The sequence below is a fragment of the Chiloscyllium plagiosum genome, unplaced genomic scaffold, assembly GCF_037043375.1.
Source record: "Chiloscyllium plagiosum isolate Xiang-an unplaced genomic scaffold, Cpla_swu_hap1 HiC_scaffold_26, whole genome shotgun sequence".
Lineage (NCBI taxonomy): Eukaryota > Metazoa > Chordata > Chondrichthyes > Orectolobiformes > Hemiscylliidae > Chiloscyllium > Chiloscyllium plagiosum.
This window is the reverse complement of record NW_028270164.1, coordinates 7,699,741-7,725,277: the sequence shown is the minus strand read 5'-3', so window position 1 is coordinate 7,725,277 and position 25,537 is coordinate 7,699,741. Positions and strand designations below refer to the sequence as shown.

At 43.0% G+C, this 25,537-nt stretch overlaps 2 protein-coding genes across 6 annotated transcripts in view; one reads left to right on the top strand and one right to left on the bottom strand.

Annotated features, from left to right (window-relative positions):
• Positions 1-1,415, bottom strand: part of cttnbp2nlb (CTTNBP2 N-terminal like b) — a 108,836-nt gene extending 107,421 nt beyond the window's left edge. The window contains exon 1 of one of the 2 annotated variants that reach the window (XM_043716376.2): positions 776-1,415. The gene's annotated coding sequence lies outside the window, so the exon portion shown is untranslated. Of the gene's footprint in view, positions 1-524; positions 590-775 lie in introns of those variants that run through there. The other variant, XM_043716377.2, reaches the window with a different exon arrangement.
• A 23-nt stretch (positions 1,416-1,438) lies between these two features.
• On the top strand, positions 1,439-25,166 carry LOC148145072 (uncharacterized). 4 transcript variants are annotated; one of them, XM_087973457.1, is made up of 4 exons: positions 1,439-1,593; positions 17,014-17,110; positions 17,225-17,308; positions 21,310-25,166. In XM_087973457.1, exons 3-4 carry the CDS (start codon positions 17,241-17,243, stop codon positions 21,716-21,718), a joined length of 477 nt encoding a protein of 158 aa, XP_087829583.1. In that variant the 5' UTR covers positions 1,439-1,593; positions 17,014-17,110; positions 17,225-17,240; the 3' UTR covers positions 21,719-25,166. The 4 variants fall into 4 exon arrangements, with proteins under 4 accessions (XP_087829583.1, XP_087829584.1, XP_087829585.1 ...); XM_087973458.1 differs by having other exon boundaries at positions 1,439-1,597; XM_087973459.1 differs by lacking the exon at positions 17,014-17,110.
• Positions 25,167-25,537: the final 371 nt, after the last annotated feature.

Here is a 25,537-nt window from a genome sequence, read left to right as displayed (position 1 = left end):
GTCTCATTGTTTAGGCGTTGGTAAAAAGAATAGTTAATTTGTCCACAGCCAGGTCCCGGAAATGGCAGTGAAATAAATACCCAGTTAGCTCATTCCCCTCAACAATGGAGGATGGGGAGTGAACTTCCCTACCTCAGTTCAAACAAACCTTTCAGGGATTGACTTTGTTGTTGGGCTCTGCTTCATTTCTTGTAGATCAAGAAATAGATTTACTCAATAACTGCTGGACTGGAGCTTTACAACTCCAGCTGTAGTTTTGGTGTCTTTGGCTCCTTAAAATAGTGGAAAGAAAAATCAGTGCTGATTCCCTCCTGGTGCAACTGTACCAAACTCAAAATTAAATAAAGACAAAATAACAGATTCTCAGGAACAGATTTGAGCAGATATTATGATTTCTTTGCTTGATTAAAAGAAACACTTAGTCGTCAAGGCTTTTTTCCCCCCAGCACAGAAATAATTAAGATTTTGAATCTTTTTCTAATCGAAGCAGAAGGAAGGATTTATAAAAGCTACATAATATTAACCTTTTTCAGACTCTGAGGCAAATCCATCCCTGCTTTGTTGTTCCGCATCAAAAGAAACCCCGAACTGACTTGGGGAGAAAAAAAAGGAATTAAAAAAAAAGAACCGTGGAAGAAATTAGAATAAAATTGAGGGAAAAGAAAGAAAAAAAATCCTGTGAGAAAATAAAGCTCAGAAATGAATATCAACAAACATTCACCATAATCATGAAGAGAAGTATAGAAGATAAGATTTTTTTTAAAAAAAAACTTACATTTAATGCCCTTTTTCCCTTTCCTCTCCTCTCGAAGCCGGTGGAAAATCTCTGATTTTTTTCTCTTTCTCACTTTTTTTCGCCCGCCTCTTTCAGCACGGCAAGTCATCTCAGTTGCCTGACAGCCATTTTGCCCAATAGCGAGCGCGGATTGCTGCCCACGCACTCCAATCGAATCAGGCCTAGGGGGCGGGTGGAGGCTAAACCACGCCCCGCGCCCGCCCTCTCTTCTTGCCACCCGAGGCTCGACGCATGCGTACAAGTTTTCGATCCGTAGCTCTTCCCGACAGGAGGCGGAGAGATCGTGATCTCCGCCCAGCAGTTGTTCCCCTTCCCCGTCAGGCAATCTCTACGCATGCACTATGGGCGGTGGCCGCCCTTGTCCCGCCCTCGCGCGCAGCTCGCCGTTAATCAGATTCTACATATGAGCGAAGGTGCGTCCTCGCGCCCTCCAGACGTGTCTCATTCGCTCCAACTCAACGTCAATCAATAGCGACGCAAACACAGCAAGGAGACCCGTCTCCATTGACGCTCAAACAGTACGCATGCGCAGTTGGGCCGGGTGGGTACGCGTGAGCATGTGAATCCCACCTCCAGCGGTCATTCGCTTCGCCTCGCCCCGCCCTCTCACTGCTCACTTTCTGCGCATGCGGATTGTCGCGGGGCTGCTTTTGTTCCCCAGGCCCCGCCCCTTTGCGGGCCGTCAGGTTAAGACGTCGACGAAGGGGCGGGCCTCATGCAGTCACAAGAAACAAAGTTTTGTTCCAAAGTTTGCTACCAGTTGAATTGAGACAAGCTGCAGCAATTCTCTTATACTTGTATGTATGTGTTTGCTTTTAAATTTAAATATTTAATTTTTGTATTGTTAAGGTGATGAGGGAAGATAGGAACTTTCCTAAAATGTGAAGATTATGTACAAGTACAATAACATATTATACAATAACATCTATATTATTCATTCACAGGATGTGTGTCATCCCTAATTGCTCTGAAGGCAGTTAAGTGTCATTGTTGTGGGTCTGGAGTCACATATAGCTCACTAGATGGGTTTTTCCTGACAATTGACAATGGATTCATGATTAATTCCAGATGTTTTTCTCCCCCATGGCATTCAAATTCCACCATTTTCCTTGGTGGGATTTGAACCAGGTTCCTCAGGACATTAGCTGAGTCTCTGGATTAACAGGCAACCGAAATTACCACGAGACTGTCATCCCCCCCCCCCCCCCCCCAATCTAGCATCCTAATGTGATTTCAATATGACAAGGCAAGCATCAATGCATCTTAAACAATCGTACAGAATGCTTTGTATGCTGGGGTTACAGTCGGGGAATATAGTGTTTTTTTTAAAGAGTATATTTTTGGGCAGTAGTGGCAAGAGAGTGGGCTTGGTTCAGAGCTTTGAGTTTTAAGGTAAGAGGGGGAAGATAAAAAAGGGATGTAAGGGGCAATTTTTTCATGCAGAGGGTGGTGTATGTATGGAATGAGCTGCCAGAGGAAGCGGTGGAGACTGGTACAATTACAGCATTTAAAAGGCATCTGGATGTGTGTATGGTTAGGAAGGGTTTGGAGGGATACAAGGGTTTGGAGGGTTTGGCAAATGGGACTGGATTTATATAGGATATCTGGTCGGCAAGGATGTATTGGACTAAAGGGCCTTTTTCCATGCTGTACCTCTCTGTGACTCAAAAAGCAAAGAGCAGGGGAGTGTGCATTCATGATTTTTCAATTGACTGCTGGTGTTAGCTTAGCAATTCATGTATTCTGTTTGCTTACTTGGGCGTGTTTATTTGGATATGTTTAGTTTCATTTGAAAGTACAGCCTTAATGCAAAGATAAGTTAAACATCTGTTTTAATTTTTGACTGGTAGAGTTCTGTGTGCCTTCCACTGTCAATATAGCAGGTACTTACTGTACTTCATGCAGACAATAAGTTGTATCATGTGTCATTTTTAAGGCGTTGGTGACATTGAGGGTGACGACTTTCTGATTAACCAGGGACACATTATCAGTGTCAGTTAGTGTGCAGCGTATCTTTCAAAGACATGCTGCTGCTATCAGAACTGTAACATGGAATGTGACCTGAGGATGTAAAGGTATCATGCTGCATCTTAATTAGGGCCTCTGGAACCATGACATGCTAGAAAAGTATGCTAGTCCTGTAACTAAATAGCTTAGTACCAGCCCAGGCCCTGACCTGGGTGTAAAGTGTGTTCAAGTCAGAGAGTGTAATAGACAGACATCTTTTGAATCTTTCAGTATCCTGTTACTCATGTTTGGTTTTTAAGTTACAGAAGCTGAAATAAGCATTACCACAAACAAAAGGAAACATTACTGGAGAAATTCAGTGGGTCCGACCAATTAGTACAATCATGAAGAAGAATTGCTGGATTCAACGTTAACTGTTTTGTTTTCATGGCAGATCTGGCAGCATGAGTTTCTACAGAAAATTTATGCCTTTGCCTGCTTCAGATCGCGAAGATTCGTTATTCTTTGTTTTATTTAAGCATTGCGGCAAAGCTTATACCATGGTGGCAGATCAATCGGGAATAGTGGAAATGTGGAATTGCAAATATGTTCCAGTCTATCTATGATCTTATTAGATGGGGGCCGTGATGTGGAGGTACTGGTTTAGGATTTGGGTGGACAAGGTCGGAAGTTAGATGGCACCAGGTTATAGACCAACAGGCTTACTTGATATCACAAGCTTACAGAGCACTGCTTCTTTGTCATCTCACCTGACAAAGGAGCAGTGCTGCTCTGAAAGCTTGTGATTTCAAATAAACCTGTTGGCCTATAACCTGGTGTTGTGAGCAGGCTTGAGGGGACAAATGGCCTACCACAAATCCATATAGGCATAGATTCTGATTTGATGCCTATTCAATACTCTTTATCTCATTGTGAATCATAGAGTTGTCATTCAGCCCATCCTGGTGAAAGTGAGGACTGCAGATGCTGGAGATTAGAGTCGAGAGTGTGGTGCTGGAAAAGCACAGCAGGTCAGGCAGCATCCGAGGAGCAGGAGAATTAAGGTTTTGAGCAAAAGCTCTTCAGGATGCTGCCTGACCTCCTATGCTTTTCCAGCACCACACTTGCGATTCAGCCCATCCTGTCTACTCTGGCTTTCTAAGCATTTTAACTGAATGCTAATGCTATTTGACATAACTCTGTACATTGTTCCTTTTTAAATAATCATGTAATTCCCTCCTTAAATGTCTCTATTGAACTTGCTTGTACCACATTTACAGACATTACATTCTAAATTCAAACTACTTGCTTTGAGAAAAAGATTTTCCTCTCTTTTTTTTTTTGCAAACTCTTTAAAACTGGACTCTCTGGTTCTCATACAGTCATAGTCCTAGAGATGTACAGCGTGGAAACAGACCTTTCAGTCCAACCTGTCTAGACCAGCTACCCAACCTAATCTAACCTAACTTAGTCCCATTTGCCAGTACTTGGCCAATATTCCTCTGGACCCTACCTATTCATATACCCATCCAAATGCCTTTTAAATGTTGCAATCGTACCAGCCCCACCACTTCCTCTTTCAGTTCATTCCATATGCACACGACCCTCTGAGTGAAACATTTGTCCCTTAGGTCTCTTTTAAATTTTTCCTCTTTCACCCTAAACCTATGCCCTCTAGTTCTGGACTCCCCCACCCCAGGGGATAGACCTTGTCTATTTACTCTATTCATGCCCTCATGATTTTAAAATATCTTTTCCCTATCTACCTGTCCAGAACCTATATGAATTTACCAAATCTCCCCACAACCTTCTCTCCAATGAAAACTCTTCTTCGCCTTCTTCAATGCATTCACGTCCTTTCTATTGTGTCATGCTCAGAACAGTATGTAGTAATTCAGCTGAGGTCTTAGATATGTTCATCATAAACTTCCTGCTCTTGTATTCTGTGCTCCTATGTATGAAGCCAAGAATAGTACAGGCTTTATTTATCACTCTCTGTCCAGTCTTTTAATGATTTAGGTACGTATCTCTCTGCTCCTGCACACTCTTCAGAAGAGTGCCCCTTTATTTTATATTGTCTCTCCATGTTATTTGTACTAACCGTGTTACTTCATACTTCTCTGCATTAAACCTCATCTGTCATCTGTCTGTCCACCCCACTATTTGTTGATGTCCTTTCAAAGTCCCACATTTTCCTCCTTGGATTACAATTTCACCAAGATTTGTTTTGTCCCCAAATGATGAAATTGTTCCCATGTACACAGAGATCTTGCTCATTTTTGTGTAAAATCAGGAAAAGCAAGGATCTCAAAACTAGCCACTGGGAAGGTACACTAAAAACCTTTTTCTAGCCCAAAGAATACCCACTATCCATTGCTCTGTTTCCTATTCACCAATTTTGTATCCACATTGCTACTGCCCCTTTTATTCTATTACCTATCATTTTCCTCACAAGCCCACTGTGGGCCACTGTTTCAAATACCTTTCTGACCTCTTGCTGATCCATCCCTGAATTTAATCATTCCATCATTGACAGTCGGCCTTTTGACTGGCAGAGCGTTAAGATCCAGAAATCCTTCTTTCATCTCTACGTGTCTGACTTTTCCTACTTTCAGACCCTCATTAAAATATAGCTGTTTGAGCAACATTTTGGACTCTGGTCCATATCTGTTTTGGCTCGATATCAATTTTATTTGATAATAGTCCTGTAGAATGCCCTGTTGCCGTACTTTGTCAAAGGTTCTGGCTGAATGTGAGTTGCTTCAACCCTGTAAAGAGTTCCATTTTGTTTCAAATGACCCTTTGACGGTGAGAGATTTATATCCAATTTACGAGGCATGTTTATGCATGTAGTAAAAGCACGTCGTTTTGAGAGCAACCCTATAACACTGTTTATGCCCCTCTTCACCAGGGTGACCTTTTCAGTTATGGGGTCACCTTTGCTCATAAGAACATGCAAACAGACCTCCCCACAATGTGCTGCTTATTTATTCCACAAAGCAGCTAGCTTGTAAAGTGACTCCATTAACAAGGAACTTGGTATGTGTGTGTGTGTAGCTTCCAAAGCAGTATTCTGCTCTTTTATGCAGTGCTGAGCATGTTGGCTAACGGCAGAAGATGTACAGCCACTAAATTGGGTCGACTATTTCTGAAATTATGACTGTCTGCTTTTCAAACTCCGCATTCTGCTGTGGAATAGAGTGAAAGAAAATGTTAAGAGTCAGTTTAGACCATACATTCTTGATGAGCCTGAAGACACAGCATGCTATTACCAGTCAAAAGTTGATTTCTTTAAAAAGACGGTATAGAGCCTCAGTGAGGGAACTCCCCACTGTGGAGCACAGGGGTCTGATGTCATGCACAGTTTCAAATGACAATTCAGAGTTGTCCCCACTATGAGGATAGAAGCAAAAAGGTGTAATTGTGATGATGGTGCTCCTTTAACAAACGTATATTGTCCTTGGTTTTTTTCAGAGGGATCATAAAGGCAGAGATTCCAATATATCTGGATTTATCTATTTGAAGAAAATTTAAGTGCTTTTAAGTGTTCGTTTATACAATGAAAGAGGAGTGGCCAGTTCTCCCAATTTAGGGTTTGGTTTGGTTTTAGCAAGCAATCAGTTTTGAGGCTGCTGGTCAAAGGAACAGCTCCATGCTGATCCTCCCTCTCTGTCTGACATTTCTCCTGTAAGAACCTATGTTTGATATTACCTTTTTTTTTGACAAGGGGGTGTTTATGAGGATGTGGAATAACATGAGTAAGTTGATATAATCAATTGGGTTTTCAAATAGTTATGTTATTCTAAATTTGGTTTTCTTTTGTTTGTGTATAAATAAATTCTGTTTTGTTTGAAACTGAGTATGTTGGGCTATATATGTCCCTCCTGGAATATCCACGTTGCACCTGCTTAAAACAACCAGAAAAATTAGGGTCTGGGCTACCTTCTTAAAATGTTTTGAGGGGAGTCTGGCTTGGTCCATAACAAATTGGGGGGTCTTTATGAGATTTATTCGGTAGTTCCAATTTGGGATTAGGGTTGCTGAACCCAAATTCAGTGAGTGATAGGTGTGAGTACCATCTGTAATGTGTGTTGAGTTTGGTTGGTTTAAACAGTGCTTGGGATAGCAATGGTTCTTTCAGTCAGTAAGAGTTTTCTGGGGGTGGAAGAAATGACTTTGGGAGTTTTATAAAAGGTGAACAATTCAAAGTGGTTGGGATTGGCAACTAGACTAGAACTGAAATTGCTGGTGTTTACAAAAAACGTGGTTATAACTGAAATAACTCAACATTTAAATGTGCTGGAAAGGCCATGAGAATCATTGGAAATGGCTCTTAAGCTTGCCCAAGAGGTTCTCGGGGTTTGAGATGCTTCCCAAATTTGCCAAGAAAGGTTAGAAAGGCAGAGGAAGGATATACTTGTGGAATTAGCAAACAGGTTAGAATTGGGTTTAACCAAGGATGAATGGAAAGCTGATGTTGTAATGGAGTTGGTCAAGTGCTTGCGTACAACAGAGAAACAGAAGTGCAGTGGAGTTAGAAAAATTTAAATTGCAAGTGAGGCAACGGGAATTAGAAAATAAAGACCGGGAAAGAATAGCCGTGTTGGAAGATCAAGAAAGGGAGAGAAGGATTTTAGCTAAACAAAAAAAAGAGAACAAGGCCTGAGCAGAAAAAAGGGAGAAAGAGAGAGAACTTGAACTTTAGAAGTTGCGACTTAGACAAGAGTGTTAGCTTAAAAGGATGGAGATGAAGGCTGAAGATAAGCTTAGTGAGGATTAGCAAACCCATGGAGGCCAAAGCTCTGTTGGGGAACTGTTTAAATATATTCAAGCAATGCCTAAATTTGATGTGAAGTATGTGGAAGCCTTTCTCATATTATTTGAAAAGGTGGATAAACAAATGCAGTGGCCAGTGACCATGTGGGTTTTATTGATCCAAACAAATCATGTAGGTAGAACTAGTGAGGTATTTGCATCACTATCAGCGGAGGTAGCTGGGGCATATGCGGAGGTGAAGAAAACCACCTTAAGTGCATTTCATCTTGTGCCGGAAGCCTATAGACAGCATTTCAGGAATCTTAGGAGGGACCCTGGTCAAACATAGGTTGATCCTTTCAAACTCTATGTAAGTAATGTTGATAGATGGATAAGGGCATTGAAATTAGCGCAAACCTATTAAGCTCTTAGAGAGATGGTTATATGGAAGAGTTCAAAAATTCACTTCCTGAAGTAGTGAGAACTCATTGGAAGAGCAGAGAGTTAAAATGGCAAGATTAGCACCTGAAATGGCTGATTATGAGTTGGTTCATAAATCAAAATTTACCTTTCAAAATCAATTTCAATCTGTGAGGGATAGAAACTGGGGAAAAGAGAAATCCTCACACTGTAAGGGAAAGGTAGATCTTGGTGATGAACGTAAGGATAACTTACCACAGGGTAAGTTAAAAAGCTCTGATGTTTTCACTGCAATAAAGTGAGCCACATGAAACAACCATGTTGGTGGGTTAGGAAAAGCATTGGAAAGCCAAATGTAGGAACACAGGATAAGCCAGTGAATTTTGTTGAAATGATAATGAAAAGCACAGTGGAGGCTAAAAAGCTGCATGAAAATGTACAACCTGGTCAGAGATTGGTTAAGGAGGAAGTGACAGATTTTCTTAAACCATATATTTGCAAAGGTAAAGTTTACTCGCATAGGCTGGAAGCAGCAGGTAAAGTCATTACAATATTAAGAGATACAGGATCTTCTCAATCTTCCATGTTGAAAGATGAGCAGATACATACCTCTGGAGGACTACTGCCAGAAAAAATGCTAGTAACGGGAATTCATAGAGAGACAAGAAGTGCTCAATTATATAAAATGAGGTTAGAGAGTCCAGTGAAGACTGGAGAAGTCATGGTGGAAGTACTGGATAAACTCTGAGCTCCAGGGATACAATTTGTTTTTGCTAACCATATAGCTGGTTTACAGATAGGAGTGCTGCCTACCATGGTTGAAAAGCCAGTGGAAACTCAGGCACCTGAGTTAATAAAGGAAGCTTATCTTGGGAATTTCCAGACTGTGTGGTAATGAGGTCACAAAGTCACCAGTTGAAACCGGAGAGATCAAAGAGTACAGGTAAGGAAGTTGAAGTGGAATTAGCAGAAACCATGTTTGATTGAATGGTTGACACAAAACAGGAACAAATGGCTGACAAAGTAGAAATCTTTAGCTCCTAAATTAACTGAGTTACAGCAAAAAGATGAAAATTTAAAGTAAGTGTGGATGTAGGTTTGCTCGCGGAGCTGGAAGGTTCGTTTTCAGATGTTTCATCACCATAATAGGTAACATCTTCAGTGAGCCTCTGGATTAAAGCACTTGTATCCAAAGGCATACACAGGAAGAATCCGAATGCAACTACCTTAAAAATGATGCCTTAATAAGAAAATGGAGACCAACACATATTCACGCAGATGAGAAATGGGCAGGGCCTGGAGTGTAGGGAGGTTAGGAACATGGCATCAATTTCAAAGGAGGGTGCCTGTAAACAGGAAAGTGGCTTGAAGTGTGTATACTTCAATGCAAGAAGTATACGAAATAAGGTAGGTGAACTTGCAGCGTGGGTTGGTACCTGGGACTTCGATGTTGTGGCTATTACGGAGACATGGCTAGAACAGGGACAGGATTGGCTGTTGCAGGTTCCAGGATTTAAATGTTTTAGTAGGGTCAGAGGTGGGGGTAAAAGAGGGGGAGGTGTGGCATTGCTTGTCAAAGATAGTATTACAGTGGTGGAAAGGACGATGGATGAGGACTTGCCATCTGAGGTAGTTTGGGCTGAGGTTAGGAATAGGAAAGGTGAGGTCACCCTGTTAGGAGTCTTTTACAGGCCTCCTAATAGTCCTAGAATCATTGAAGAAAGGAGAGGGAAGGTGATTCGGGAGATGAGTGACAGTAATAGGGTGGTTGTTATGGGGGACTTTAACTTTCCTGATATTGATTGGGAAAGCTATAGCTCAAGTTCGTTAGATGGGTCAGTGTTTGTTCAATGTGTGCAGGAGAGTTTCCTGACACAATATGTAGACAGGCCAACAAGAGGTGAGGCCATACTGGATTTGGTTCTGGGTAACGAACCAGGCCAGGTGTTAGAATTAGAGGTAGGTGAGCACTTTGGGGATAGTGACCATAATTCGGTGATTTTTACTCGTGATGGAGAGGGATAAGTGTGTACTACAGGGCAAGAGTTATAGCTGGGGTCAGGGAAATTATGATGCGGTGAGGCATGACTTAGGATGTGTGGCTTGGAAAAGTAGACTCCAAGGCAAGAGTGTAAATGATATGTGGAGCTTGTTCAAGGAGCAACTATTGAGTGTCCTTGATAATTATGTACCTGTCAGGCAGGGAGGAAAGGGTCGTGCGAGGGAGCCGTGGTTTAATAAGGAATTGGAATCCCTTGTTAAATGGAAGAGGGCGGCCTATCTCAAGATGAGACGTGAAGGTTCAATTGGGGCGATTGAGAGTTATAAGGTAGCCAGGAAGGACCTGAAGAGAGAGCTAAGAGCAGCAAGGAGGGGACATGAAAGGTCCTTAGTCGGTAGGATTAGGGAAAACCCTAAGGCTTTCTATAGATATGTTAGGAATAAAAGAATGACTAGGGTAGGAATAGGTCCAGTCAAGGATAGTAGTGGGAAGTTGCGTGTGGAGGCGGAAGAGATTGGGGAGACACTGAATGAATACTTTTCTTCAGTATTTACTCAGGAACAAGGCATTGTCGTCGATGTGAATACTGAGTCACAAATAAGTAGAATGGATGGCTTTGAGGTATGTAGGGAAGAGGTGTTGGAAATCCTGGAAAAGGTGAAAATAGATAAGTCCCCTGGGCCTGATGGCATTTATCCTAGGATTCTCTGGGAAGCAAGGGAGGAGATTGCAGAGCCATTGGCCTTGATTTTTATGTCCTCTTTGTCTACAGGAGTAGTGCCAGAAGACTGGAGGATAGCAAATGTGGTTCCCTTGTTCAAAAAGGGGAGTAGGGATAACCCTAGTAACTATAGGCCGGTGAGTCTCACTTCTGTTGTGGGCAAAGTCTTAGAGAGAATTGTAAGGGATAGGATTTATGCACATCTGGATAGGAATAATGTGATCAAGGATAGTCAGCATGGTTTTGTGAAGGGCAGGTCATGCCTCACAAACCTTATTGAAGTCTTTGAAAAGGTAACGAAGGAGGTTGATGAGGGTAAAGTGGTAGATGTGGTATATATGGATTTTAGTAAGGCGTTTGATAAGGTTCCCCATGGTAGGCTACTGCAGAAAATACGGAGATATGGCATTGAGGGTGAGTTGGAGGTTTGGATTAGGAATTGGCTGGATGGAAGAAGACAGAGGGTAGTTGATGGCAAAGTTTCTTCATGGAGTGCCGTCACTAGCGGTGTTCTGCAAGGACCTGTTTTGGGACCATTGCTGTTTGTCATTTTTATAAATGACTTGGAAGAGGGGTTAGAAGGTTGGGTGAGCAAGTTTGCGGATGATACGAAAGTCGGAGGAGTTGTTGACAGTGAGGAAGGATGTGGCAGGTTACAGCGGGATATAGAGAAGCTGCAGAGCTGGGCAGAAAGGTGGCAAATGGAATTCAATGTAGCTAAGTGTGAGGTGATTCACTTTGGGAAGAATAACAAAAAGATGGGGTACTGGGCTAATGGTCGGATACTTGGTAGTGTGGATGAGCAGAGGGATCTTGGTGTCCATGTACACAGATCTCTGAAAGTTGCCACCCAGGTAAATAGTGCGGTGAGGAAGGCATATGGCGTACTGGCTTTTATTGGTAGAGGAATTGAGTTCCGGAGTCCTGAGGTCATGATGCAGTTGTATAAGACTCTGGTGCGGCCGCATCTGGAATATTGTGTGCAGTTTTGGTCGCCATACTATAGGAAGGATGTGGAGGCACTGGAACGGGTGCAGAGGAGGTTTACCAGGATGTTGCCTGGTATGGAAGGAAGATCGTATGAGGAAAGACTGAGACACTTGGGGCTGTTTTCATTAGAGAAAAGAAGGTTTAGGGGTGACTTGATTGAGGTGTACAAGATGATTAGGGGGTTAGATAGGGTTGACAGTGTGAACCTTTTCCCGTGTATGGAGTCGGATATTACAAGGGGGCATAGCTTTAAATTAAGGGGGGGTAGATATAGGACTGAAGCTAGGGGTAGGTTCTTCACTCAGCGAGTCATAAGTTCATGGAATGCCCTGCCAGTAGCAGTGGTGGACTCTCCCTCTTTATGGGCATTTAAGCGGGCATTGGATAGGTATATGGAGGATAGTGGGTTAGTATAGGTTAGGTGGGCTTGGATCGGCGCAACATCGAGGGCCAAAGGGCCTGTACTGCGCTGTATTCTTCTATGTTCTATGTTCTAAGTTCATCAGGTTGTATTGCCAGTAGGTTATTGAAAGGAGGTATTGAGGGTGGCATATTAACTACCAGTAGGAGGTCATTTAAGGGTAAGAAATCCTCAAGCTGAAATAAAAAAATCTTTTTTTCTGCCTGGACTGCACAAAGATGTAGGTGATTTTTGCCAGACATATCATACATGTCAGAAAATTGGAAAACCACAGGTAGTAATAAAGCCCGCACCTTTAATACCCATTCCTGTATTTGAAGAACCTTTTACAAGGGTCTTAAGTGATTGCATAGGGCCCCTACCCCTAAAACAAAAATTGTGAATCCGTATTTGTTAGCAATAATGAATGTGACCACTTGATTTCCAGACGCCATTCCATTATGCAATAATACAGCTAAAAGGATTGTAGAGGAATTGCTCAAATTTTTCGCTAGATATGGACTACCCACAGAGATACAATCAGATCAAGGGCCAAACTTCACATCAAAATTATTCAAGGAAGTTATGGACATTTTAGGAAAAAACAATTCAAATCTACTGCGTACCATCCAGAATCGCAGGGAGCGTTAGAAAGGTGGCATCATACAATAAAGACCATGTTGCGGGCTTATAGTCAAGACTATCCAGATGGTTGGGTTAAAGGAATTTCGTTTGTACTTTTTGCCATCAGAGATGCACCAAATGAATTGACCAAGTTCCGTCCATTTGAATTAGTTTTCAGCCAAGAAATGAGAGCATTGCTAAAATTGATTAAGGAGAAATTGGTAAGTCAGAATTGACAAACCACACATTTGGACTCTTTGTTAAATTTTAGGGAATGGTTAAATAGAGCAGGGGAGTTGGCTGACAGCATTTAAAAGTATCACCGCATACAGGAGGCAGACAATAAATCAAAACTTGCAATTTTGCTGTTAGGGATAAGGTGTTAGTGTTACTTCCAGTGATAGGTGAGCCTTTAAAAGCAAGGTTTAATGGACATCATCAAGTGGAAAGGAGATTGAATGAGGTGAACTATTTGATAAGGACTCCAGACAGAAAGAAATCTGAGTGCATCATGTGAGTATGCTGAATATGGGAAGGAAAGCAAAACGAGACTGATCAGGTGTACCCTAGAACTCTGTGGGAAGTTAGGGAAGTGATTGCTGGGCCTCTTGCTGAGATATTTCTATCATCGATAGTCACAGGTGAGGTGCTGGAAGACTGGAGGTTGGCTAATATGGTACCACTGTTGAAGAAGGGTGGTAAGGACCAGCCAGGGATCTATAGACCAGTGAGCCTGACCTCAGTGGTGGGCAGGTTGTTGGAGGGAATCCTGAGGGACAGGATGTACATGTATTTGGAAAGGCAAGGACTGATTAGGGATCGTCAACGTGGCTTTGTGTGTGGGAAATCATGTTTCATGAACTTGGTTGAGTTTTTTGAAGGAGTAACAAAGAGGATTGATGAGGGCAGAGCAGTAGAGTGATCTATATGGACTTCAGTAAGGCATTTGACAAGGTTCCCCATGGGAGACTGATTAGCAAGGTTAGATCTCATGGAATACAGGGAGAACTAGCCATTTGGATATAGAACTGGCTCAAAGGTAGAAGACAGAGGGTGGTGGTGGAGGGTTGCTTTTCAGACTGGAGGCCTGTGACCAGTGGAGTGCCACAAGGATCGGTGCTGGGTCCTCTACTTTTTGTCATTTATATAAATGATTTGGAAGTGAGCTTAAGAGGTACAGTTAGTAAGTTTGCAGATGACCCCAAAATTGGAGGTGTATTGGACAGCGAAGAAGGTTATCTCCGATTACAACAGGATCTTGACCAGATGGGCCAATGGGCTAAGAAGTGGCAGATGGCGTTTAATTCAGATAAAAGCAAGGTGCTGCATTTTGGGAAAGCAAATCTTAGCAGGATGTATACACTTAATGGTAAGGTCCAAGGGAGTGTTGCTGAACAAAGAGACCTTGGAGTGCAGGTTCATAGTTCTTTGAAAGTGGAATTGCAGGTAGATAGGATAGTGAAGAAGGTGTTTGGTATGCTTTCCTTTCTCAGTCAGTGTATTGAGTACAGGAGTTGGGAGGTCATGTTGCGGCTGTACAGGACATTGGTTAGGCCACTGTTGGAATATTGCGTGCAATTTTGGTCTCCTTCTTATTGGAATGATGTTGTGAAACATGAAAGGATTCAGAAAAGATTTACACGGATGTTGCCAGGGTTGGAGGATTTGAGCTATAGGGAGAGACTGAATAGGCTGGGGCTGTTTTCCCTGGGCCGTCATAGGCTAAGGGGTGACCTTATAGAGGTTTACAAAATTATGAGGGACATGGATAGGATAGATGGGCAAAGTCTTTTTCCTGGGGTCGGGGAGTCCAGAACTAGAGGGCATAGGTTTAGGGTGAGAGGGGAAAGCCACAAAAGAGACTTACAGAACAACTTTTTCACGAAGAGGGTGGTATGTGTATGGAATGAGCTGCCAGAGGAAGTGGTGGAGGCTGGTACAATTGCAACATTTAAGAGGCATCTGGATGGGTATATGAATAGGAAGGGTTTGGAGGGATATGGGCCGGATGCTGGCAGGTGGGACTAGATTGGGTTGGGATATCTGGTCGGCATGGACGTGTTGGACAGAAGAGTCTGTTTCAGTGCTGTACATCTCCTTGACTCTATTTGGCTGTGAAATAGCCAACTGAGTTGGTTGGTTAAATTTGAATTGCTGTCAAAACAGCAATCAGTTTAAATTATGTACCAGGATACTGAACCCCAATCAAGTTTGAATTTATTATTTTTGCCAACATTGAATCAATGAAACAATCGGATGTTGGGGATATAAAAAAAAAGGCACGCATTTTGAATGACAGAGACCGAGATGGAGACACAGGCACAAGACATTGAAATCCTCTCTGTCAAAGGTACCTTTTCGTAAGAGACCCTGGAGGCTTCCTGCCACTATTCCTAATGAAGGGCTTTTGCCCGAAACGTCAGTTTTCCTGCTTCTCGGATGCTGCCTGACCTGCTGTGCTTTTCCAGCACCACTCTGATCTAAACTCTGGTTTCCAGCATCTGCAGTCCTCACTTTTTTGCCTATATGAATGGGAAGTGTTTAGAAGGATATGGGCCAGGTGCTGGCAGGTGGGACTAAATTGGGTTGGGATGTCCTGTCGGCATGGACTGGTTGGACCAAAGGGTCCGTTTCTGTGCTGTACATCTCTATGACTCTGATTCTTAAAGGAATTGAATTTAGTTGAATTCATTGTCATGTGTACTAAGGCACAGTGAAAAGCTTTGTCTTGTGAGCAATATAGGCAGATCATATAGTTCCGATGTGAATGAGCTAGATTGGTTTTTACAACATTCCACGATAGTTTCAAGGGCTCTGGCTCTTATTTTCAGACTTTTTAAAAATATATAAATTGAATACATTTGTAGGAAGAGTGATACTGGATTCAAAACATGAGCTCTCTTTCTCTCTCCACAGATGCTGCCAGATTCTCCAACATTTTTTGTTTTTATAGAGTCATAGAGATATATATATAGCATGGAAACAGACTCTTCGGTCCAACTCATCCATGCCGACCAGATTCTGTGTCCTAAATTAATCTACTCCCATTTACCAGCATTTGGTCCATATCCCTCCAAACCCTTCCTATTCATATACCCATCCAGCTGCCTTTTAACTGTTGCAGTTGTACCAGCCTCCACCACTTCCTCTGGCAGCTCATTCCATACACACACCTCTGCGTGAAAAAAGTTTTCTATCTATGTTAAATTAAATGCAAATTCTCCAGGATGTTACTGTGGGATTTGAACACATGCTTCCTGCTCCAGAGCACTAGCATAGACCTGTAGATTACAAGCCCAGTGACTTTACTACTGCATCACCTCTCCTCTGATATATCTTTTAAAACTGGAATTTGAATTTTAGAAAGTGGGTTTAACAGTGCAGTGGAAATTCATGCCCAGATTCTAAATACACATGAAACGAAGAGAATCTTTGCCCTCTACTGGAGAAGTGAGGTAAACCACTGTGTGTATTAAAACCAGAAAGCTGTTGTACAAAACGGACTGAGTCGTGTGGACATTAAAAAGTGTACATCCTTAGAAAGAGTGAATGTGTATTTAGAAAGAATCATACTGCAACATATAGTGAATTAGTTCAAAGTTGATATCATCCTTAGTCATTATTGCAATCTCTCCCTTCCCTGTTGCCCCTCCCTGCAGCCACCTTTACCCAGCTAATGTCTGCTTCGAATTCCTTTCCTGAACTCCATTGCCTGCTCCAATTATCTTGTTTCTTGTTTCCTCGAAGCTCCAATAAAATTCACCATTTTGACCCAAACTACGTAAATGTGGAAGGATGTAAAATAGAGTTTGGGGCATGAGGCCAATTTGCAGGTTAGCTAATTTCTGAAGTGACGAACAACCTGATAACACCCTCAGCAATATAGGTTTCGAGAATACAGAAGCAAAATAACTGCAGCCTCACACCTCATTCGCCTTATGTCAAATGTGATGGGGATATAATAAATGGACACTTGGATAAAAAGGATCTGATTGATCATAGTCAGCACGGACTTGCGAATGAGACATCATGTTAGACTGTTATGAGGCTACTACTAATAAAATCTGAACTGCTGGAGAAATCCAGAAGGTTTTGCAGTATGTGGGGAGGGAGGGACTGAGTTAATGTTTTGGGTGTGTTTTAATTTCATGTTTTGAACTGATTTTTCTCATATTCTTTTCTGCTTGAGCCATCAAAGAATATTTATAGAGGTTGCTGAGGTTAAAAAAGAACACTATGTATGTATGTATATATGTATGTATGTAATCTTGCCACAAAGCTACAGGAGAGAGAGAATTAGATGATGTGACGTTGCATTAAGTTCGGTGAATTTTCTGTCTCATTACTGTATCTCACAGTCAGACTTCTTACCACTTCTCGAGCTTGTCTACATTGCTGGCCTCTGGATGTTGGGTGGATTGAACAACGTTTTCAGTTTCCCTAACCCTATCGCAGGTTTGTTTTGTGCTTGTCGAGGGAACCTTTTTAAAATGATGACTTATCCATCCAAGCCTTGCACTCATCACTCTATTGCTGATTTGGAATGTGTATTTTCTTTTTCTTTTCTAGTCAGAGTTCCAACAAGATGAAATCCGCATCCGTTGAAGTTACGACTGTTAACAAAAGCAAGGTGCTGCCTCTGACTGATCCCAGGTAGGTGCTCTGTGGGCTCAAAGTAAAAGCAGAGTTGAGAGAAATTAATAGGAATGAAAGTGGATGGAAGGAAGTAGCTATGGAGATAGTAAATGCACTGATAATTGTATTCCAAAATTCTATTGATTCTGGAATGACTGCTGCAGATTTGAAGCTTGCACATGTGCAGGGCTATTTAAAAATGGAAAAGGGAGAAAGCCTGGGAGGTGGGCACCTGATTAGCCTCATGTCAGTCACAGTGAAAATGATGGAAGCTGTTATAGAGGACGTGATAAAAATTGGTCATAGTCAGCATGGATTTGCAAAAGAGGCATCATGTTGACAAATGTGTTGGTGTGTTTTGAGGAGGTTATGAACAAAATTGATAAAGGGGAATTGATGGCTTTTGTGTTTTTAGGTTTTAGAACATAGAACATTACAGCGCAGTACAGGCCCTTTGGCCCTCGATGTTGCGCTGACCGTGGAACCAATCTGAAGCCCATCTATCCAACACTATTCCATTTTCATCCATGTGTTTATCCAATGACCATTTAACTGCCCTTAAAGTTGGTGAGACTACTACTGTTGCAGGCAGTGCGTTCCACGCCCCTACTGCTCTCGGAGTAAGGAAACTACCTCTGACGTCTGTCCTAAATCTATCACCCCCCAATTTAAAGCTATGTCCCCTCATGCTAGCTGTCACCATCTGAGGAAAAAGGCTCAGATTTTCAGAGCATTTTGACAAGGTTCCTCACAGAAAGCTGATTGGCAAAATTAAAGCATGTAGTGTAGTAAATAATGTATGGATGTGGATTAATTAGCTAATGGACAGACTGGTGGGATGCTGCAAAGAGGAGTACTTGGGGCCCCAGCTATTCACAATATTTATCAATGTTTGGTTTATTGTCACGTACTGAGATACAGTGAAAAGTGTTGTTTTGTGTGCTACACAGGCAGATCATACTATACACAGTATGTTAGGGTAGCAGAACAGAGTGCAGAATACAGTGTTACAGCTGCAGAGAAGGGAGAGAGAGGGAGAAGGGGAGAGGGAAGAGCATTTAAGAGGTTCTGTTCAAAGCAGTTCTTACATGTATTTAAACTTTTTAATATCTTCTGCCTGTTTGAGGGGGACTGGGAGAGTATAACTAAGGTGGGAGGGGTCTTTGGTTACTTTCCTGAAGGAAGTGTAGATAGAGGCAGTGGATGAAGGGCTGGTTTGTGTGATGGACTGGGCTGTGTTCACAACTTTGAGTATTTTATGGTCTTGGGCAGAGCAGTTGCCATCCCACGCTGTGATGCATTGGATAGGATGCTTTCTATGGTGCACCTACAAAAATTGGTAAGAGTCTTTGTGGACATGCTGAATTTTCTTAGCCTTCTGAGGAAGTAGAGACATTGTTGTGCTTTCTTGATCCATAGTGTTGACGTGGACGGATCAGGCTGGTTTGTTGGTGATTGTAGATTATGCAACGCCAAGTGGGAATGTGTGCTGTGAGGAAAATGTAAAATGCTTTTAGGAGGATTTGGACAGGCTTCGGGATTGGGCAAGAACGGGGCAGATGGAATATAATTTGGAACAGTGCGGACTTGATCACTTTGGCAGGAAGGACAGATGTGTTGAGTATTTCTTAAATGCCACGATGTTGGGAAGTATAAGGTTCACACAAAGGACTTGGTGTCCATGTTATAAGTTACTGAAGGGTAACACATGCCAGTGCAGTAAGCTGTTAGGAAGGGTCAATGGAATGTTAACCTTTATTATAAGAGAATTGGAGTATGGGAGGAGTGAAGCCTTGCTGCATTTAGTTTTGAGGTTAGTTAGACCATGCCTGGAGTACTGTGTGCAGGTTTGGTCTCCTTATATCAGGAAAGATATTGCCAGAAAGAGAGTGCAATGAAAGTGAGTTGTTCCCAGAGTGGTGGAACTGTCCTGTGAGGAGAGCTTGGGCAATTGGGCTTGTATTGTCGAGATGAAAGTGAACACTGCAAATGCTGAAGATCAGAGTCAAAAAGAGTGATGCTAGAAAAACACAGCCAGTCAGGCAGCATACCGAGGAGCAGGAGAGTCGATGTTTCAGGCATAAACCTTTCAGGAAAGTTGCGGCAGGGGGGAGGACCAAAGGCGGGTGAGATAAATAGGATGGGGATGGGGATGGGGATGGGGGTAAGTTAGCTTGGAAGGTGATAGGTAGATGGAGGTGGGGAGTGATGGTGATAGGTCTGAGTGAATAGGTGGAAAGGAAGATGGACATGTAGGACAGTTGAAGGGGGCGGTGCTGAGTTGGAGGGTTGGATCTGGGATGAAGTGGGGGAGGGGGAGTTGAAGTGGTCAGCCACAGGGCGGTGAGGTTGTTTGGCACGTGTGTCCCAGAGATGTTCTCTGAAACATTCCACAAGTTGGTGTCCTGTTTCCCCAACATAGAGGAGACCACATCGAGAGCAACGGATGGAGTAGATGAGGTGTTTGGAGTGCAGGAAAATCTCTGCCAGATGTGGAAGGATTCTTTGGGGCCTTGGATGGAGGTGAGGAGGACGTATTGTCTAGTGTCTTGGAGAATGAGAGGTGATTTCTTTGAAACTTACAAGTACTTAAAGGGATAGATGGGGTGGATGTAGGTAGGATGTTTTCCCCTTGTTAGGGAGTGTATAACCAGGAGCACAATTTAAAAATAATGGAGTTGCCACTTAAGACTGAGATAAAGAGAATTGTTTTTACTCAGAGGGTTGTGAATCTTTGGAGTTCTTTACCACATAGTGCTGTGGAAGCTCAGTGTTTTGAGAACAGTCAGTTTTTCTATAACGCAATGTTTGTATTCTTGTGCAGCCCGGTATTATAGTAAAATCCTGCTTCAGAAACTGTGCTTAGTGTTGGTGACGTAATCGCGTTACAGCCAACACACGTTTTAAAAGTTCGCACTGTAGAAACAGTATCCCCAATTCATCAATCGCAATACAGTGAATTCATGTTGACTAAACACCCATTATAGCAGACCAACCTGTATTTACAAGACAGGACAGTAAATGTTTGAATATTAATGACGTAAGGAGTTATATGGATAAACTGGTATTAACGTGTTCAATCAGCTATAGGTGTGTTAAATAGCAGTACAGGATCAACAGGCGGAATGACCTCCTGTTCCGATGTTTCTGAGTAAAACCGATTTCAGGCTTTTGAAGGGCCTTTTTAAGTCAGAATTCAACAATGTTCCTTTTGTGTCTTTTCTGGGTTCCTTAGCAATGACCCCGTAAGCCCCTGATCTGTACAATGTCATCTTCAGATGACAGCTTGCATCTTCTCTTCTCAATCCTCTCTATCTTCTCTCCCCCCCCCTCCATCTGTCTCAAATCCTATTCTTTCTCTATCTCTCACTGTTTCTCTCTGTCTCTCTCCATCCTCAGCTCTCCTATGTCTGCCCACCATTACCATTTGTCTTTCTCCGCCTTCTGGCCTCTGTCCTGTCCCCCTACTCCCCAATATCTGCTCTACCCCAGTATGCTGAGGTCCATTACGCAGAGGGGAGGTGATGGGTTAGTGGGATAATCCCAACACCCAGGTAATGTTCTAGACACCTGGATTCAAACCCCACCATGGCAGATGGTGGAATTTGAATTCAATAAAGAATCTGGAATTAAGAGACAAATGATGACCGTGAACCCGTTGTCGATTGTCAGAAACACCCATTGACTCACTGGTATCCTTGAGGGAAGGAAACTACCATCTTTACACGGTCTGGCCTGCATGTGACTCCAGACCCACAGCAATGTGGTTGACTCTCAACAACACTCTGAGAAATTATGGGTTCAGCAATAAATGTTGGCCTTGCCAGCGTCACCCCATATCCTGTCAGTAAATTTTTTAAAAACCCTAAGTACTATCCCATGTCAAGTGAGCTACGACCAAGTTCCAACTCCCCTCAGTTTTGACAAACTTTTGCTCATTGCCTTTCAAGTTAATGATACATGCCAGCTTGTTGTTACTGGGGATGAGCTGTTTTCATTCAGTGCTGTTTGTTTGTCAGGGTGTTTCTCGATGGTAATTCCACCGCCAGGAAGCCGGAGGTTGTCCAACCAGAGTCGGTCGGTGTCAGCCTGTATTCCACTGTCGGAGCTGAGATTCAGTGTGTCGGGGTCCTGAGCTACCAGCTCGGCTCCTACTACTTTGGGGTGATGTTTGAAAACCCCGTGGTGGTCGGGGAGCTGTGTCAGATGCTCGGCTTGTACGTGACGATGGACCCCGGGGAGAGGGACGAGCTCTACGCCATCATCAAAAGCCGAGATCCATCCGCCGTTCTCCAGCGCTTAGCGCTTTTTGGCCCTGACCAAGAGCAAGGCATCTCTGTCAACCTCAACGATGTCCAAGTCTCAGCAACTATGACCCAGGGCACTGACTGCCGCGTTAAAGTCATTGTCAATCATGCATCTGCTTAATGTGATCGCTGACTACTGCTTTTCTTTTTCACTGCATTCCTTGATGTTTGACAAGCTCCACTCAAGCTGAACATAGAACATTACAGCTCAGTACAGACCCTTCAGCCCTCGATGTTGCACCAACCTGTGAAACCAATCCGAAGCCCATCTAACCTACAGTATTCCATTACCCCCCATATGTTTATCCAATGACCGTTTAAATGCCCGTAAAGTTGGCGAGTCTACTACTGTTGTAGGCAGGGAGTTCCACGCCCTTACTACTGTCTGAGTAAAGAACCTGAAGTGCTTGTGAATTGATTGTAAACTCTCGAGTCAAGATTAGAGTGGCGCTGCCAAAGCGGAGCAGGAGAATCGACATTTCGGGCAAAAGCCTGATGAAGGGCTTTTGCCGGAAATGTTGATTCTCCTGCTCCTCTGATGCTGTCTGACCTGCTGTGCTTTTCCAGCATCACTCTAATCTTGACTCTAATCTCCAGCATGTGCAGTACCCACTTCCGCCCTGTAAATTCTCAAGCTCTATTTACACTGGGACTCTGTGATTCTACACCTCAGATTATTTCCCCGTCAGCCCTGTACTTGTTGAACTACAATGGCTTGCAGTCAGGCAGTTCCTCATTTTAAAAACCTTCCCCCTTGTTTCCCAATCCTACCTCAGCCTCACCCCCCCTCCCTAACTATATCATCTTCTCCAGATCTTACAACCCTGTAAAAACTGTGCTGCTCCTCTTATTTATCCTTGATTTTAGCCCCGCCGCCATTTGGAAGGTGTGTCTACAACTGTTAAGGCCCGAAGCCCTGGAATTCCTTCTCCAACCCTTTCCACCTTGCTCTTTTCTTTGGATTCTCCTTCAAGTTTGCAGTGTTGGCCAAGAGTTTTAGTATCTCTCTGGTGTCAAGTTTTCTCTGAATTCTCTAAGGGAATGCTTTGTAAAATTTTAACCTGTTCAAGAAGATGCATAAATGATGTTTGCGGGGTCAATGGGAGCACCAGTAGAGACCTATCTGGTTCTTCCCAACTCATTGTAACAGCACAGAATGGAGGCTCACTAATGCTCTTTCAGGAGAGATAATCTGCTTTCCTTACCTGGTCTGGTCTACATGTGACTCCACACCCACAGTAATGTGGTTGACTCCATAAATGAACAATTAAGGAGGGACCAAGTCTGCAAATTGGACTGCTGTTTTTTTTCCCTGTTCTGCAGAGCCCAGCATTAGGATGGCACAACATAACTGCAGTGGTGAAGTGATTATTCTGCATTTGGGCTCTTTGGTGAGCCTGAGTGTTTACGTCACAGGCAGGGGGCCATACTTGGTGTACGTGTACGGGTTTGGTCACCTTAACCTAAGAGAGGGCAGATCCACTTTGCAGAAAATGTAACGAGGGTTCACTCAAATCATAGACCCGTACAGCACAGAAGAGACACTTGGCCGATCGAGTCTGTACCACCAAGAATACACTTCTACCTCCACTATCCCACTTGCCCGCACTAGACACATAGTTTTGAATGTTATGACATTTCAAGTGCTCAGCCAAATACTTGTTAAAGGTTGTGAGGTTCCCCACCTCAACTCCCCTCACTGGGATTGCATTTCAGACCCAACCACCCTCTGGATGAAAAGATTTTTTTTCTCAAATCCCCTCTAAACCTCTAACCTTTCACTTTAAAATTATGAGCCCGTGTTATTGACCCTTCAACTCAGGGGAACAGATGCTTTCTTTGCACACTGTCCATGCCCCTCATAATCTTATACCCCTTATCAGGTCCCCCTTCAATCTTCTCTGCTCCATGCTTACCCAGCCTCTCTTCATAGGGTCATTCCTGTGCTGTCAGCTGAGATGGAGTGGCCTAGTGTTGACTGCTGTTTTTTCACTGGACTCCTTGATGGTAGGTGATATTCTGTTTGACCAGTCCTTGTGTATTTACACATCTGGCCTTGGGGCGTTTGCAATTTGCGACCAAGTACTATTTTCCCCCAACACCTCTGCTCTTGCAAAATTCTGAAGGGGTCTTCAGCGTAAATGTCGGGAAGGTGCATCCTGATTTTGGCAAAACACTGAGAATAATGAGTTGGCAAAGGACTCCAATAAGGAGCCGTTTCCTTACACAGTGTAATCTTTGAGACTGTCTACCCAGTGGGCAGGAGAGGCTCAGTCACCAAGTATTTTCAAGAAATAGATCAATAGAGTTTGAAGTATAAGGGCCCTGGGGGGAAGGTGAGGCTTGAGGTTTTTTTAAAAGAAAAGGTCAGCTTTGACTTTGTTAAACAATAGAACATATACCAATACCTAAACAACCGGTCCCACCATGGGTATCGTGGTAGGGGACTAATAATCCAAAATCCCGGGGAGCATGCGTTCGAATCCCACCATGGCAGATGGTGTTTGAATTCAATAAAAATCTGGAATAAAAGCCTAATCTAATTGTGATTGTGATTTGCTGTAAAAACCCATCTGGTTCACTCATGTCCTTCAGGGAAGAAAATCTGCCATTCTCACCTGGTCTGGCCTGCATGTGACTCCAGACTTGCAGCAATGTGGTTGGCTCTTAACTGTCCCCTGGGCAATTACAAATGGGCAAAAAATGCTGACCCTGCCAGTGAGACCCACATCCCATTAATTAGCCTTTAGGAGGGCTCCTATGTCTCATGTTCTTTAAGGTGAAAGGGCAAAGGTTAAATGCCAATGAGCCAACAAACAGAAGTAACAGACAGCAAGAATAACTCTGAGCTAAGGAATTGATCTTTATATGATGGACTACAAAGCAGTGGAAGCAGTTTAATCATTGGAGAAGGTTCTGTGGTATTGGAACATTAGCTTGGGCACATTTAATTCTTTATAACCTGCATGTTGCTTTATTGGTTTATTGGGAGCAGTTTACATTGGCAGAGCATTTCATTCACCTGTGGGGTATTCTCAGCGGTATGATATTAAATGTCTAAATTGCATTCCTTGTTACTGACTATACAAACCTGCCTGTTCTTTCCTCAGAAAAGCCATCTGCTGATTTGCAGATTTCATTGACTGGGAAGCGTGTCATGTTTACTGAATTAAGTTCTCTGTTCTGTTCATATTACTCCTTCCCTTCCCGCGTTCTTCTGATTTTCTGGATTAAAGCTGGGTGTGTTGTTTCATTGAGTAGTTGCTGTTCAGTATTTAGTCCCATGTGGCCTTGCCTCCTGTGCACCTTTTTCCCACCCACCCCCCCACCCCATCACTCCCTCCTGAGTGTGATATTCATTCCCAATCCATCCAGTGCGCCTTGAATGATTTCCCTTCCAGATGCTGTACGGTTGTCATTGCTGTTTTTGAAGCATAGTCTTTTCTCCCAGTTGCTCATCATCACCCCTCCCTCATCATTGACTTTGTGAGTTGGGTGTGCAAGTATCTATTTATCCCATTCCCCTAAACTGCAGTGTTTCCCAAGAGCAATAAAAAACAGTGCTTTGAGGGGCTTGCCCATTCATTTTACTGTGGTTGTAGATTATTTAAAACAAATCAAACACCAGCTTTGCTACTCAACCACCTTTGCCTCCAACTCCCACTTATCAGTGATCATGCTATTGTTGGTTAATTACTTCACAACGCTGTGGGGCAATCAGTCGAAATCTAAGTGAATAAATTCAGAATTGATGCAGACTATTTTGTCCTCAGCCAAGAACGCTCTGCTATATTGTACCTCTGAAGAACTTCCAGGGTTTTATTTGTCCATGATAGAAAAAGTACTGAGATTTATCCAGGGAACAGGAATGTTATGTCAATGAGAGCTTCTGTGGTGAGAGGGCACAGTGGGCTGTCGGCTTAATGGGAGCAATTTGAAT